General features: G+C 49.1%; 1 protein-coding gene across 1 annotated transcript in view; it reads left to right on the top strand.

Moving 5' to 3' along the window:
- Positions 1 to 3,768: 3,768 nt before the first annotated feature.
- Positions 3,769 to 14,924, top strand: part of FAM20A (FAM20A golgi associated secretory pathway pseudokinase) — a 40,201-nt gene continuing 29,045 nt past the window's right edge. Inside the window, exon 1 of the mRNA XM_077833823.1 lies at positions 3,769 to 4,097. Within this exon, the coding sequence (XP_077689949.1) occupies positions 3,769 to 4,097 (329 nt within the window). The remainder of the gene's footprint in view (positions 4,098 to 14,924) is intronic.

Genomic DNA, 14,924 nt, shown 5'->3' on the forward strand with positions numbered 1-14,924 from the left:
GAAATCAATTTCGGGAAATAAGAACCTGGCACAGAGGCTGATCTTGGGAGGTGGCGATCCCCTCATCTTCTACTGATGTTGACAGACTCATGACCAGAGCACTCTGAGTAGCCAACGATACTTGGACAGATTTGTACATTGCGGGCTACTTTAGCTGCTGTTCTACAGCTACTATTACTCTACTCTGCCTCCGTGGTTCCCTTTTAATTTATCTAGAGCTAGAGAACCCTCCATAATGTACCCCTGGCCCCATCATAGACTGTCCTTATGATCTAGAAAATATAAATCAAGGTCTTCTATGCCACTGCCAGGTTCTCTCTCCTTTAAATACACTAAAGGCCTGATCCAAAGCTCACTGAAGTCAATGAGTCTTTCCCTTGATGTCAGCAAGCTTTGAAGCAGACCCTAAACCAACACCTTCAAAAGCAGGGCCCCCTCTGAGTCAATCACTCTGCAAGTGTTAATTTAGCATGGCAAGACACAAATGCCAGGGCAGCAGCAGTGACTGACAACCTTTAAAATATAGATGAAAACCCAACTATTGTGCCTGTGGTTACCTGGGGTTAAATCTGGTTTAGATCGTAAGTGAAACCAAGTTTAATGGTTTCATCTTACTCCCAAGAGGGCCCAAGGCTGCTGCATGCTCAGGCCCAGCTGACCGTCTCAGTGTAAAAATAATGAGGAGTCCAGTGGCCCCTTAAAGACTAACAGGTTTATTTGGGCATAAGCTTTCGTGGGTAAAAAACCCACTTCCTCAGATGCATGGAGACTAATCGATAAGGCTAACATGGCTACCCCTCTGATACTTGGTCTCAGTGTAAGAGAACCAGGATTGTGGCAGATCACACACAAGTTGTTTTGTCAGTGCCACTAGATGGTATAGCCTTTACCTGCACTGTGACTAGCATTAGCAAACCCTTATTTTCACAAGAACTAATTAGTTCATGAGAACTAATTTCACTCATAGTTGGTGCCCTTGCTTGTCAGAATTCTTCAAAATCTATATACAGATTTTCCTGAAGAAAATGCTGAATTCTAGAAAAAATATCTGATAATCACGGAACTTTAAAGCAAATCCTCTTCAAATAACTCGAATCTCTTTAGATTGTGAATAAAAGAGAGTGCAGAGTAAAGGATCTCTTCTTTGGAAAGAGTGTAAAATGGCCCAGATCTTCCAAAGAACAAGAGAACAGAGGAGAAATGGAAGATTTTTGCATTTCACTTATGCCTGTTTCCAAAGGAGAAAATGCTCTATGCTGCATAGGAGACTGAGGGTTGTGTGTCTCCCCAAGCATGTTGGGGGACAGATGGGCCTCTACGTTCTGGTAACTGTATGAATGGTTCACGTTTGATGGAGTAGTTGGGAAATACAGGTGTCAGGATAAATCAGGGCACACGTCTTGAGTATAAATCTTCCCAGAAGCTTAGAAGGAAAAAATAGAAAGGACCAGAATTTCTTCCTCTACCTGCCTACAAATAAAGGGTGTTTTTATTGGGATAAAAGGGAGGGGAGGCATGGGGCTGCATTTTCATTCCATGTACAGTGTGTGGGGTGGATTCTGACAGCTATAACACTGGTGTAGAGCCTCAGTAACTCTATCAAAGTCGGTGGAGTTACACCAGTGTCACTGAGATCAGAATCTGGCCTCCTAATTTTGAAATTTTGGCCTCCTCCCAGCCCTAGTTCGGTGATGCACCACCTGAGTAACACAGCTCAGGCAGTGCAGTACAGGTGAAGCAAAGAGATAGAACCACCTTTGCACCCTCTGAATTCCCGAGCCTAGCCACAACTTAGAGCAGTCAAGGGGTTACTCTAAATTATGCCAGCCTTGAACGGCTGCCTATGGGCCACTTTGCCAGAACATATGGCAGTCCAGCTTCTATCCCCAGAATGCTGGGGCAGCACAGGAAGGCAATGTAAGGTTGCACTATGACCCCTACATTGGTGGATTCCCCATTCCCCCTCCCCATCTGGGTGTTGACAGCATATATGGTTAGGGTACAGAATCAGAGCTTTCAGGTACAAAACACCCTAAAACACAGGCATGGAAAATCTGAGATAAGAATTCCTGCAGCCTCTTTGCAAAGTATCTTTTCCCTGCTATAGGGTAGAGTAGGGGTTAAAAATCATGATGCAGATTCTCAAGTGTTAGTTCCATTGAGGACAGTGTCTCCCACCTGTGGATCAGGCCACTGCACACATTAAACAAAAATCCCTCAGCTTTGTGAAAAATAAAACTTGTCAGTCTGTCTGCTTAAAAAAATAGAATTTTCCTTTCACCCTTTCTGCTGTTAATTTTTTGTTCACTCAGCTGGAACGATGAAACTAGCTCAGCCTTGTCACTGGCCCTTTTGTTTATATTCAGTCCCTCCTCTATTTCACTGCTGTGGGCTGAGGGTTAAGTAAGGTGATTCTCAACCATACTGGGGTCCCCAGCCAGGTTCCAGCAGGGACCCCTCCTTCTCATTTAGCAGTATGGGGACAGGAACTCTGCTCTTCTCAATTGCCATCTGGCTTCTGCAGGCTGCAGAGGTAAAGTTAAATCCAACCAACAAATTGTTTGGTTTATTGAAGGGTTTGAATTTAGATTTATAGCAAAATCCTTTAAAATAACCCCAAACCTACATTCTGAGCAGTAAGTGTGGCCATTGCATCCTGCTTACCTAAATTCCACCTGCAGCTTCAGCTGAATGTCCTGACTCTGATTCCCTGACCTCACCTACTCCAGTGTAAGGGCCTGGCCCAAAAAAACAATCCCTAGTCAGGAAGGGCGCCTAAGCATGTGATTACCCATAAGCACCTGTTGGAGCACCATTGAAACAGGTCCCCTTAAATAAAGGGTTATGTGCTTTTCTGAATCAGGGCCAAAATCGGGAGTAACTAGGATGAAGCTTAACTTCCAGAGTGTGCTTAAGTCTTTGAAGCATGAAGCACCTTAATCAGCTACCCACTCCCGCCTCAGCGGTGGCTGCCTTTTGGTGAAAGATGAAATGATTCCTATAGACTGTCGGGTGTAGAAACCCTGCCAGGGTTGATGGGCAAAGGAAACCAGGACCTGAGAAGGGAAATGCAGTGACCACTGCAGCTGGGGCTGCAGGAGCTAGTGTCCTTAGTTCCATCCTTGGCAGCTCAGGGATGAAAGGCAGTGCCTGGAGGCCAGCTCCTACTCCTGTACGAACACAGGCCAGGAGAGGGGTCCATCCCTCTGCGCCCAGACCCCTGGAGAGCCCCAAGGGCCTGACGCGCACCCGGCTCCAGGGCATTTCCGCAGCATCTCACGGCGGGGTTCGGGCTTCAGTGGGCGCTGGGGATGGGCGAGTCCGGGCTGCTGCAATGGAGGGGGGAGCTGGCAGGTGATCAGGGCTGGGTGGAGGGGGTGGTTAGCGCCTAATACCTCCCCCTGGAGCGGCGCCACACGCGCTCCGGGCACCGCTGCCCGGGGGTGGCTGGGTCGGGGGAGGTCTGGCAAGGTGCGGGCTGCGCGGCAGCTCTCCCAGCGGCTCCGGCAGCGGGCTGGGCTCCCGCGCTCCGGCTGGCGGCGGCGGGTCCGGGTGTGAACCAGAGACACTCGCCGGGCGCTCACCTGCTGCCGCCGAGCCGCCAGCCCGGAGCCGCCCTGCGGCGGGCTGCCCCGCTCCCAGCCCTGCCTCTCGGGGAGCGCCCCGCCCCGGGCCCCCGGTGCCTCCGCTCCGCCACTAGCCCCCTGCCCCGGCGCCCGAGCCCGATCCCTGGCTGGGCTCCCCCGGCTCCGCTGCGCCGCGCGGGCCATGCCCTGGATCCGGCGGGACCGGCTGCTCATCCTGCTGCTGCTCGGGGCGCTGCTCAGCGCCGACCTCTACTTCCACCTCTGGCCCGAAGTGCGGCGGCAGCTTGCGGGGGCCGAGCCGGGCTGCCCCTGCCTCCGGGCGCCGCGCCCCGCGCTGCCCCCTTCGCCGGCGGCCGCCTCCCCGAGCGCCCGGGGCTCCAAGCTGCGGCGGCTCTTCGCTCACCCGCTCTACCGCGCCCCGGAGCAGCCGCCGCGGGGGCCGGAGGAGACGCTGCTCAGCCGGCAGGAGGCGGTGCGCTACTACCGCCGGAAGATGGTCCGCTGGAACAGGTGCGTCCCGCCCGGGTCCCCTCCCCGCCGGGGGCAGGCTCCTAGCTCGTCCCGGACACCCCCCGGGGACAGCCGCCTCCTCCCCCCCCAACCCTGGGTGTCCCCATGCCGGGTTCCTTCCCACCCCCCCACTGCCAGGCTGCTGCTTCTCCCCAGCCCCGCTGGAGCGCGGGTGCCCCTGCCCACCCCATACCCCAAATACCCACCCGGCCCCCATTCCCTGCCCATTCCCGGCCCCCCCCCCCCACACACACACACATACACTGTGTGTCTTGCTTCCCGGGGGCACCTGCTTTGCTCTCCGGTTGGTCTCTCCAGTTCTCCAGGGTTCTCAGCTCCCTCAGTCCCTGCCACCCTGTCCCCATTGACTGTCTCTGCGGGATGCCCCATCTTCACTGCAGACCCATGTTCGCCCTCCTCTTAGGCAGAGAAGTGTCAGAGGCCAGACGGAGACCTCCCCCGGCCCATTGCACAGCTGGCCTCACTGTTCTCTGTGATACCGGCTGGGTGGTTTCCTGCAGGACCATTCTCCAGCTTTGTTGTGAGGGCCTGTCCCAGGCTTTCCTTTCTCCAGGCAGCCTGTGAGATCATCCCACTCGATCTGGGTGGCTCTTCTCTAACTTCTCTGGTCTGATCTCTTGAGGCAAAACACAGCGCTGGCCCAGGCTTACTTGGGCAGGTGGGTGACAGCCAAGCGCTGTCCGTGGTGAGTGAGGCTGGGCTGAATCTACTAGACAAGTTAACTCATTTTCAGGGCTTTTGATTTATAGGCTGGGATTGCGGTCCATACCGCATGAGGCCCCAAGGCCTGTAATGGCCCCTATCAAAGGTTGGCAGTGGGGAACTGGCCCTGGGATCTGCCACACCAGAAGTACAGCCACACTGGTGCTGGGTGCCTTGACTGACACTGTTGCTGTATACCCACCAGAAAACACCTAGCCAGCAGCTGGAGTGTGGGCCAGAAGTGAACAGCCCCTCCTCCAGGGATCCTCCAGAGCAGGAACTGTGGGGAAAGATTCCAGGGCAGGACGGAGAAATCAGGCTGCATGGACAGTCCATGACGGAGGAGAGGCCTGGATGCGGCCCTAGGTTGAAAAGGGTTCCCCTCTCACAGATTCCTGTGATCCATAAGGTTGGGAGTAGGAGGAGCCTCCAAATTTACAGGAAAACTCCCCCGGGCTTCCTTCCCCCCAGCTCCCTGGGAGGGGTGATCAGGCCCATTCATGCAGCCTCTCAACACAGCTGGGCTGGAGGAGATGAGTTTTATTATCACCATCCCTGTTTTGCAGAGGGCATTGCAGAAGCCCAGCAAAGGGCTGATTTTTGAAAGGTGCTGAATGCCTCCGGCTCCCACTAACTGCGGGGTGCTCAAGGCCTTTGGAAACCAAGTTGTAAATATCTTGCCCAAGACCAGACAGGCCAGTCTGTGGCAAAGCAGGGAATGCTCTGACCCAGGTTTCCTGACTCCCAGAAGACCTGCCCCACCCTCCTAGCCCATCAACAGTCCCACAGAGCAACAGTCGCACTGCAGCTTCATCCTTAGCAAGCAGGACAATTGAAACAACGACGACTGTGGCTGGGACAGCGCCTAGTTCTATGAATTCCCTTTTCTGTCTCTAGGACAGAGTAGGTGGAGCAGAGATCCAGAGAGGGCCCTCGCAAGGAAAATAGGTAATTGCCTTTTCTAAAAAAAACAGCCAGCGTACAAAACAAATAGTGTCAGAGGGAGGCTGTGTGCCAAAGTGTGCTGAGAAGATAACCTTTGTAAATGCAGTGATTGTGCTTGTTTAGCTACTTACCTGCAACCTTTAAACCACAGGGGTCACTTTTTCTGCTTGACTTTTCTACGGGAGGTATGTTGGCACTGCAGCCAAAATCATCCTCACAGACCTAACTGCCTCTCTGTTTTGAGCATGTGCTCTAAACCGTGCCGTTTACATGTCACAATTTCGTGCATGTTTTTTTTTTAACAAGCAATAATCTTGGATCCAGAAGATCAATGGGAGCTTGTGACCTTGCTCTGACTCAGCACTGCAAACTGTACGTCTATATAACCACTGGGATGTAACAGTAGAATTAAACACGCCCGTCACTTATCATAAGGGCCCGATCCTGCTGTCCCGCTGGAGTCAATGGCAACAGACCCATTGACTTCAGTGGGAGTGGAGCCCAGTTGCATTGTTATAACAATATCCAGCAGCAGAGAGCAAAGGTATGAAGGCTTGTAGCACTCCTCGATAGTAGTAGAGAGGTGCCCTTTTCACCCTTCCGAGTCGTTGTTTAAACAGCATCAAATAAAAATAACAGGGTGCTACACAAACTTGACTCCAGAGATGAATACGGAAAACAAAATTAAATGGTGCTTGAGCAGAATCCGAACTGTGTGATGAGCCTGCTCCCACGGAGCCTTTTCCCGAAGGATCTCAAAGCGCTTCAGAGACGTTAGTTAACAATGCCTCCCGCTTCCCTTTGCATGTTCCTTCTGCTCAGTTTACACACAGGCAAACTGAGGCGCTCAGAGGCAAAGTGACCATGTCAGTGGCAGAGCGGGGAATAACGCCTGGTGTGCTCACTGCTGATACTTCTCGAGAAGCACTCCCCTGTTCTAACCATTAGACTACGCTCCCTCCCTCCGAGATACTCTGGGCCCAATTCCAGCCCCAGCGGGTGCAAGTCCCAGGGAAGCTAATCGGCGAAGTGCCCACATATGTTGGCGCTGAATTTGTCCTTTTGTCCTTGCATGGCACATTTGCCTGTAATAGTGCCCCTTGCCATGGTCTATGACAATACACCATGCGACGCTGCATCAACACACCTTTTCTCTCATGCTGTGTTCCTCCATGCTACACTCTGGGTCACGTCTCAGAAGACTGAGGAAGCCACCTCTTTGTTATCACTGCAGCCCCAACCATTTTCCTGTGGCCCGCAGTTTTTCTGGACCATTGGAAGCTACTGCCCTCCCCCTCTGTCCACCCACTTGCTGTCACAGCAAGAAAGCCTGGCCCTCGCTGGAAAGGAATTGCAGCAACACATCCGGGCAGGCTTTCAGAAGTGACAGTTGTGGAGAGAAAGGCAGGGGGAGTAAACTGGCAGCCGTGTACACTGCGTGCTGTGTACAGCAGTTTGTGAGGAGGAAGAGAGGAAAGAGGGGGTGTGGGCAGGAAGAGCGAGGAGTTGGGGAAGGAGAAAGTACAGGGAAGGAGTTGAGTTAGCGCGTGAGGCGAGCTGGTGGGGAATTTTCTAACAAACCATTTTTACGCTGGAAAATGCTGATTCATCGACACTGAAACGGCTCCCAGGAAAGGGGCAGGTTTGCCAAAACTACAAAATCTGGAACATTCTTGGGGAGAAGAAAAGTTTTGAAATGGTTAAAATGCCCTGGTTTGAAACATTTGGAAAATGAAACATTTTGTTTTCTTGTTGGAAATGACTTTTCTGTTTGAAATTTGAGTTTATTTAAACTAAAATATAAAAGTTAAAAATGTTGAAAAGTCAAAATTGAGACAAAATGCTTTGAAAAAAGAAAAGGAGGACTTGTGGCACCTTAGAGACTAACCAATTTATTTGAGCATAAGCTTTGAGTGGCCCAAGGGGATTTTCTTTCAGACTATAAGTTCATGGAAAATGTTGAGCTTTCAATATGGGGGCCTGCTTAAGGATGAGAAAAAATTTCAAAGTCTCAAAATTTCTCGTGGGGCAGGAGACCAGTTTCTGGCAGCGGCTAGGGGGGACCTTGTATTCTGGAGAACGCCAGTCATATGGCGTAAATGGGAACCACTCAGCTGGAGAGTGAAAATCGTTCTTGATGTTCCCTCGAGAGATGCAGCTTATTCTATGTCATGCTACCAGTCCTAAGAAGTTCAGATCAAAGAAGATCACACGAGAAAGGGGGTCAATTGCCTTTAGCTAATGCTCAGTGAATGGTTATCCTTATCACGAAACCAACACCCAGTTCAGCCTCATTAACAGGTCCTGTGCTGGAGATACACAGGTTCTGAAGCTGCTCTTTCCTAAGCTGCTCATAATTCATGCTTGCTATCTAATTTATACCCAAGATAAACTACCAGACCTGCTCCTACTTTACACTTTAAGAGCAAAAGCATAAACCCTTGCAAAGTGTTTTAAAAATCTCCACACACTACTACATAGATCCTAGCAAGCACCACTTCCTTCCACCCGCTAAGTCTGCTGTGAGGGAAATCCAAACCTTTGCACTCTGGTTCCATGGGGTGTTTCAAGCTCCTGGAGCTTGAATGGAGTCTAGCTACTGCCTCATTCTCGGGGTCCTTACATGCACTCTCAGGGTGTTGGAACTCGCTCTCCAGCTACCTAGCCCCTCTGGGTGCAGCACTGACCCTTCAGACTCCCCAGTACTTAAACACACCCCCTCTTCCAGACCTCCACCCCAAAGGTGCAAAGCTTCTGGTTTACTGTTTAACTCTCTCAGGGGCAAGCAGTACTTGTGAAGCAGTCAACATACACACACACACGCTTTGCCCAATCTAACACCTTTATGCTCTTTTATATTTAAAGCACAGAAGAGTATGGATCGTACAAAACTATAAACACTAAACACATGGCCCTGCCTCAGTTTCCTCACCACTCTTTAAGCTGGAGTCTGGGTCTCTTGGATTTGCCAGAGTCCTTGGGACCATCTGGGATCAGGAATAGGGCAGGAGGGTCCTGCCCATATCAGGTTAACCTCTCCCTCCTGGACTGGAGAATATGCCCCCCCCCCCCCCGAAGTTAGCAGATCAGCCTCTACCCTTGTAAAATCTTCAGCCCCCTACCCTCCCATGTGAGGTGACACCCTTGCCATGACACCCATCTGAACACAAACCCCTCCCAGGTGACTTTGTTGCCAAGGTGACTTAGCCCCTGCTAAACCAGTTCTTCTGGACAGGGACCAGTCCTTTGTCAAGAGTGAACTGATTTCCAACAATTGGGTACTTAAGAACCAAATCCCCTCTATTGTTGTTCTTTTGCCACCAGTCTGGAATTTTCAACCCATCCTGGAGGCAAACAGACCATAGAGAAGGCAAGAGGCTGCCCATTCACAGTGGAGTGTGCAGCCTGACCCAGACCTTTGGGGTTCATAACCTCACACAGAATTCATCAGTTGTACAGACATAGTCCCACTCCTTCACAGTACAACAACCAGTTTGTTGTAACTAACTGGCCCTGGGCCAGAGACTAGATTCACAAAAGCATTTGTTATCTGTAGATCAATGGGAGTCATGCTGAATTGGGTCCAAGATCACTCCCAGAATGACAGTTTATAGCCCCGCCTTTGAGTGGCAGAGTCTGAGAGTTTCTTAGCTCCTGTGCAATCTCCCTCACCTAATCTAGTCAGGCCAGCCCCCCGGCCTCGGGTAGTTTTCAGGCCTACATTGCCATTGCTAACACAGCCTCCTGCTGCATAAGTGATCACATGGGTCCACAGAACCACAGTTACAGAAGCTCAGAATAACAGATGACCCAGGTATTCACTCCAGTCCTGTCACCTCCAACACTATGGACTCGCCTGGGCTTGCTACCTTTGACAAATGCACTTGGCTTGCACACATAGGGTGAGATTTTTCAAAAGTGCCTATACAATTTTGGAGCCTTAGTCCCATTTTCAAAAGTGATTTAGGCACTTCAGTACTGAAGTCCCATTAATTTTCAATAAGATTTAGGCTCCTAAGGCCCAAATCCTCAAAGTTATTTAAGCACCTGTTGATTTCAATGGGAGTTAGGCACTTAAATACGTTTGAGGACATGCCTAAGAGTGAGAACAGAGAAGTACTTAAATCGGTTAGACACCTAACTCCTATTGAAAACCAATAGCACTTAGACACCTAACTCAGTTAGGCACATTTGACAATCCCACTAAGTCACTTTTGACAAAGGAACTTAGGGTCCTAAATCATTTAGGCTCAGATTTTTTACTTTATTGTTTTTATATAAAATGTAAACACATAACAAAAGACAACATATATAAATACATGCACAAGATGGACATACCATATAAATAAAACCATTCAGTGTTCATTAGGTGTAAAACCAAGGGAGGAGGGGAACACATCAAAAATAAGCAAACACCTGAATCTGTAGAGGTCATCTGTAGAGGGCATCAGTTTTTTAAAGCGACTAACTAGATAACTGAAAACACAGGCTCCAATTTTTAAAGGTATTTAGGCATTAACTAATTTAATTTAGGCATTTAGATTCAATGTTGCAGCACCAAACTGACTTAGGAGACTAAATCTCATTTTCAAAAGGGATTTAGGCATTTAGGAGCCAAAATCCCATTGACAGTAGATGTTATTTAGATTCCTAAGTGCGTCCATTACTTTTGGAAGTGAGATGTAGGCACCTAAAGCAGGTAGGCATTACAATGCTGAGTGTAGAAACCTCTACGTACCTTTAAAAATCTGGGCCTTCAGCATTCTTGAACATTTCAAGCCCAGTCTCTTTGTGCAAATACTATCTCTTGCTTGCTTTTCAGGGTAGCTTGCTGCCCAATCCCAGATTCTTTCATAAGCGCCACGACAATGTGCTTTGAGCTAGGTGGTTTGAATGATGTTTCAAAAGATGCCATCCTTAAAGAAGCCCTTCCTGTTTGCAGATCAGATCAATCATACTGGGGTTGTGTTGCCCCCTAACTTGCAGTCAGAGTTGATCAGAACATTTCAATGTTGATGAAAAATGGAAACAAAGATTCGTGGAGGTTTTTTTTGAGTGTGTTTTCCAGTCAACTCTGCTTTTACGTGCAGACATCTGTAAGTCTCTGGATGTTAGTGCATACATTAGACACTGGAATAATCTCCCAGGCAGTAGAAGTCCCACTGAATCACACTCATATACAACAGTACTGAGGGCCATATAAGCGCCTACATAGGTCTGAGACATAAAATTAGACAGGACAAAGGAGTAGAAAATACCCTGTAGGGGAGAGTCTTGTGTTGGCAGAGGGATGGATTAGATCAGTGCTTCTCAAGCTTTCTGATGTGGGGGACCGGCAAATTTTTTTCCCGATGTGCGCACAGACCGGCAGCCGATGGCTCGGTCCGCGGACCACCGCTTTGAGTAGCACTGGATTAGATCACCTAGTGGAGCTTTCATTTCTTTCACTTTTTGTTCTAGGCTTACAGTAAGCCTTATCCTTATCCTGTGTTTTAAATTCCTGCATGGTGTGCAGTGCATTAGATACCAGGAGATGTCACCAGTTGGGTGAGAAGCAACACAGCCTTTCATCTTGTGCAGTCCCCCTGATGGCAACATGTGGCATTGAATGGCATAGTTCTGCTGGAGGTATAGGTCAATGCTGACTTTGAGCCCCTTGGTCAATGACGTTGTAGCGGGGCACCTCTCACTCCCACAGTGCTTTGGGTAATATCGGCCTTCCCCTGTGCATTGACATCACTATTGTCTCAGCACAAGTTCACTTCAGGCAGTTATGCCTTGTGAGTGTGGGCCCTGGGCAATGCTAGAGGCTGGTGTCTGAGCTCCAGGGGAGAGCTGCAGAAAACGAGAGTTAGTGCTTGGCTCCCTTCACCGGCTCTGGCCTTTTGCTGTTTCATACTCGGGCGCCTTATCCTTATCCTTCCAGGCCCTGCATAATCTCAACTATGTCTCTATCTCTGCACTTGTTTCCTTCTACTCCGCCTCTCCCTTCCGATGTCTTCCCCGCCCACATCTCCATACTGCTCTGACACGTCCCCATCTCACGCTTGGCTTACTATTATTCATCATGTGTATTACCACAGCACCTCGGAGCCCTAGGCATGGACCGGGATCCCGTTGCACTAGGCATTGTACAAACACAGAACCAAAGGACAGTCCTCACACGTTCATGCTGTACCCTAGTCTCGCTACCAACTCCCCAGTCCTTGTCCCCCAAGCACACTCTTCAAATCGCTCCTTTAAAAACTTTTGCCTTCCAGAAAGCCTCCAGCCCTTGCGTGCCTCTCCACAGCCTCCCATGCCTGAGGTCTGGTCTTGGAGGCAGGGCACCTGTGGTACTCTCTGTGTAGAAGTTACAAAGAGCCGGTAACGGACACTCTTTGTAAATCATCCGGTTGACTGAATAGATCCCCAGTCCATTATCTCTTTGAATGGCTGAGATCTTTCCAGAGTGAGGAAAAGCAAGCTGTGAAAACAGGGGACCATCAGCGGGTGTAGTCCCATTGAAGTCAATGGAATAACACCATTTTACACCAGCTGAAGATCTCATCCACGATGTTTAGGGAGTGGGTAGCAAACAAGGGAGGGAAGGGGGTCATAGAGAAATGTGCCATGCACAGATTGCTTCCCCCAAATTCTGTCTGAGATGGACACCTAGCCACATGTGAACAACCTTGATCATGTAACAAACCACAGCAAAACATTAGTGTAAGTGACGTGTTGATTAGGGGATGAGGAAAGGATCCTATTTTCTTCCTCTTGGTGGATACTCAATGCATTTTCTTTGTTGAAAAACGTTTTGGGGTGAAAAGAGGCTGAATCTGCTTTTCCTGCAGCTTTGGACGCTGCTGGTATAAAAGACACTTCACGGAGCGCCCATGTAAACGCCAGGATGTGCAGTGTGTAGCTGGCTCTTGAGGCTCTTGTACAAGTGATCACTTTGCTGTTGGATTTAAATTCGCTTCAGCAGAGATCAACATATTTCTGCTCTGGTTTACTTGTAAAGCAGTTTATTAACTTTCAACCACCAAGTTCTGCTGGAGAGGCTTTGGGGGGAAATATGCTGTTCCTTGTGCACAGTCAGACACTGTGCTGAAGGTCACAGAGCATGTCGCCTGTAACACCAAGGCTGACATTGTTCTCTGGTGAACTGAAATAAAAGGAACTCCCAGTGTTTCCAGTCTTTCTCCTTTGAGCTGCATCTGGTTACCACTCCATGTCATTGTATATCACTTCTTGTAAACGCACAGCTCAGTATGTACATAGTTGTGGCCTATGTTCTGCCCTCATCCCTGTACTAGGCCTGATTCTCCACTTCATTACTTCAGCATTACACTGATGTAACAACGGAGCTTCAGCATTGCATTGCAGCGGAAAATCAGACTCACTTCCTCCGGATAAACACATGTGAGAGACATGGTTTGATTCTGACCTCATTCATTCCAGAATTTAACTTTGTTGAAGTCAGTGGAGTTACTTGGATTTACGCTGGTGTGAGCAACGCTGGAGTCTGACCACATGTGTCAGTAGAATAGATGAGAAAATATGATGAAGACAGCACGGGCAGAAAACTAAGCTCAGAGCGGATGAGAAAGAAGCTCGGGGCAATTGGCGCGACTATTCGTGTAAACCAGAGCTAGATCGCAAGTTTAAAGAACAGAAAACAGACATGAGAGGAAATCTTGTCCAGTGGTTCGGGCATTAGCATAAGACTTGTGACACCTGGGGTCAAGTCCTGCGCCACCACAGACTTTCTGTGTGGCCAAGTCACTTAGGCTAGATTTCTGAAGGTATTTAGGTGTTTCAAGGCGTAACTGATTTAGGATGCTAAAGCTCATTTGCAAAAGAGCTTTAGCACTTAGGAGCCTAAATCCTATTGACATTTGATGGGATTTTGGCACTGAAAAACCTAAATCCCTTTTGAAAAGGAGATTTAGGTTCCTAAATGAGTTAGGCCTTGCAATGCTGAGCACAGCAACACCTAAATACCTTTAGAAATCTGAGCCCGAGGCACTCTGTGCTTCAGTTTCCCCTTTATAAACTGGTGATCCTGCCACTTTCCTATCACACTGGGAAAGACTGCCAGACTCCAGAGACCATGGTAATGAGGGCCAGATACGTATCTTAAGTAGAAAAAAGATTCTCAGAGACCACGGCACAGCATAGTACTCTTCAGACTGGAAACTCGTCAGTGTGCTGGTGAGACCTTCTTTATTTTTTTCCAGTGGCAAACAACACCTGGCATATGCTAGTCACATCGCTCAGTACCTTATTGGAAGGTGCTCAGATATCACGAGGATGAGCGTGGCAGAAACTGATTAGCATAGAGAAGCAGCCTGAAGCATTTTCTGTGCAAGTTAACAGACTAGTCCAGAGCCATGCAGGTCAGTGGACTATACTGTAGTGATGTCAATAAATATTTACTTAGCAGAGCTAGTTTTTGAGAGTCCTGAATTCTCCACTGCTGCCCTCGGGCTTGTCAGTTAAACCTATATTTTCATAAGTGGTCTGTAATTTGGATACCTCCATTATGTGATGCCTGTTGTCAGTAGCTACCGGTGTGGTGCTCTTCTCTTGTTCGATGATGATAACAGTCGGCTGCCTGCGTGTTCCCCCTGTGTGCTGCCCCAGCTCTGCGCAGATCGCTGACACAGCAGACCTCGAGAGAACCCCCAAAGACCACAGACTCCAATAATGTACAAAGGCACCCAGCCAGGTTTATTGTCAAACGAAGCACAGTAATAGTTTCCTATAGACTCTACAGGGCATACTACGAATATGTGCCCCCGGCAATGGACACAGCTCAGCCAGTGGCGGGACACTCCACTGCCCCTTAGGCTGGACGACAATGTGCCCTTCCAGACCTAGTCTTCTACAGGTGAAGAACAGATTACTCATCCCTCCTGATGTATTGAGGTGCAGCCCCTTTACTCATTAGGGTGCTGTTTCTCCCCTGTTACATGTTGGTTCAAACGAATCTATCCATCATGTTGTCCTTTTGACCCTGTCTTTAAGATGCACCTGCCTGTTCCTTGTTATCTCTGTGGAGTGTTCTGATGCCATCTTGGCGCAAGTTCTTCTTCTTGTCAACTTCTGTGATTGGGGCCTGCTTCTAGCTCACAGCCCAGCCTTTGCTTAGCAATGCCTGGAAGTACTTTG

Source organism: Eretmochelys imbricata, chromosome 14, assembly GCF_965152235.1.
Source record: "Eretmochelys imbricata isolate rEreImb1 chromosome 14, rEreImb1.hap1, whole genome shotgun sequence".
NCBI classification, from domain to species: domain Eukaryota; kingdom Metazoa; phylum Chordata; order Testudines; family Cheloniidae; genus Eretmochelys; species Eretmochelys imbricata.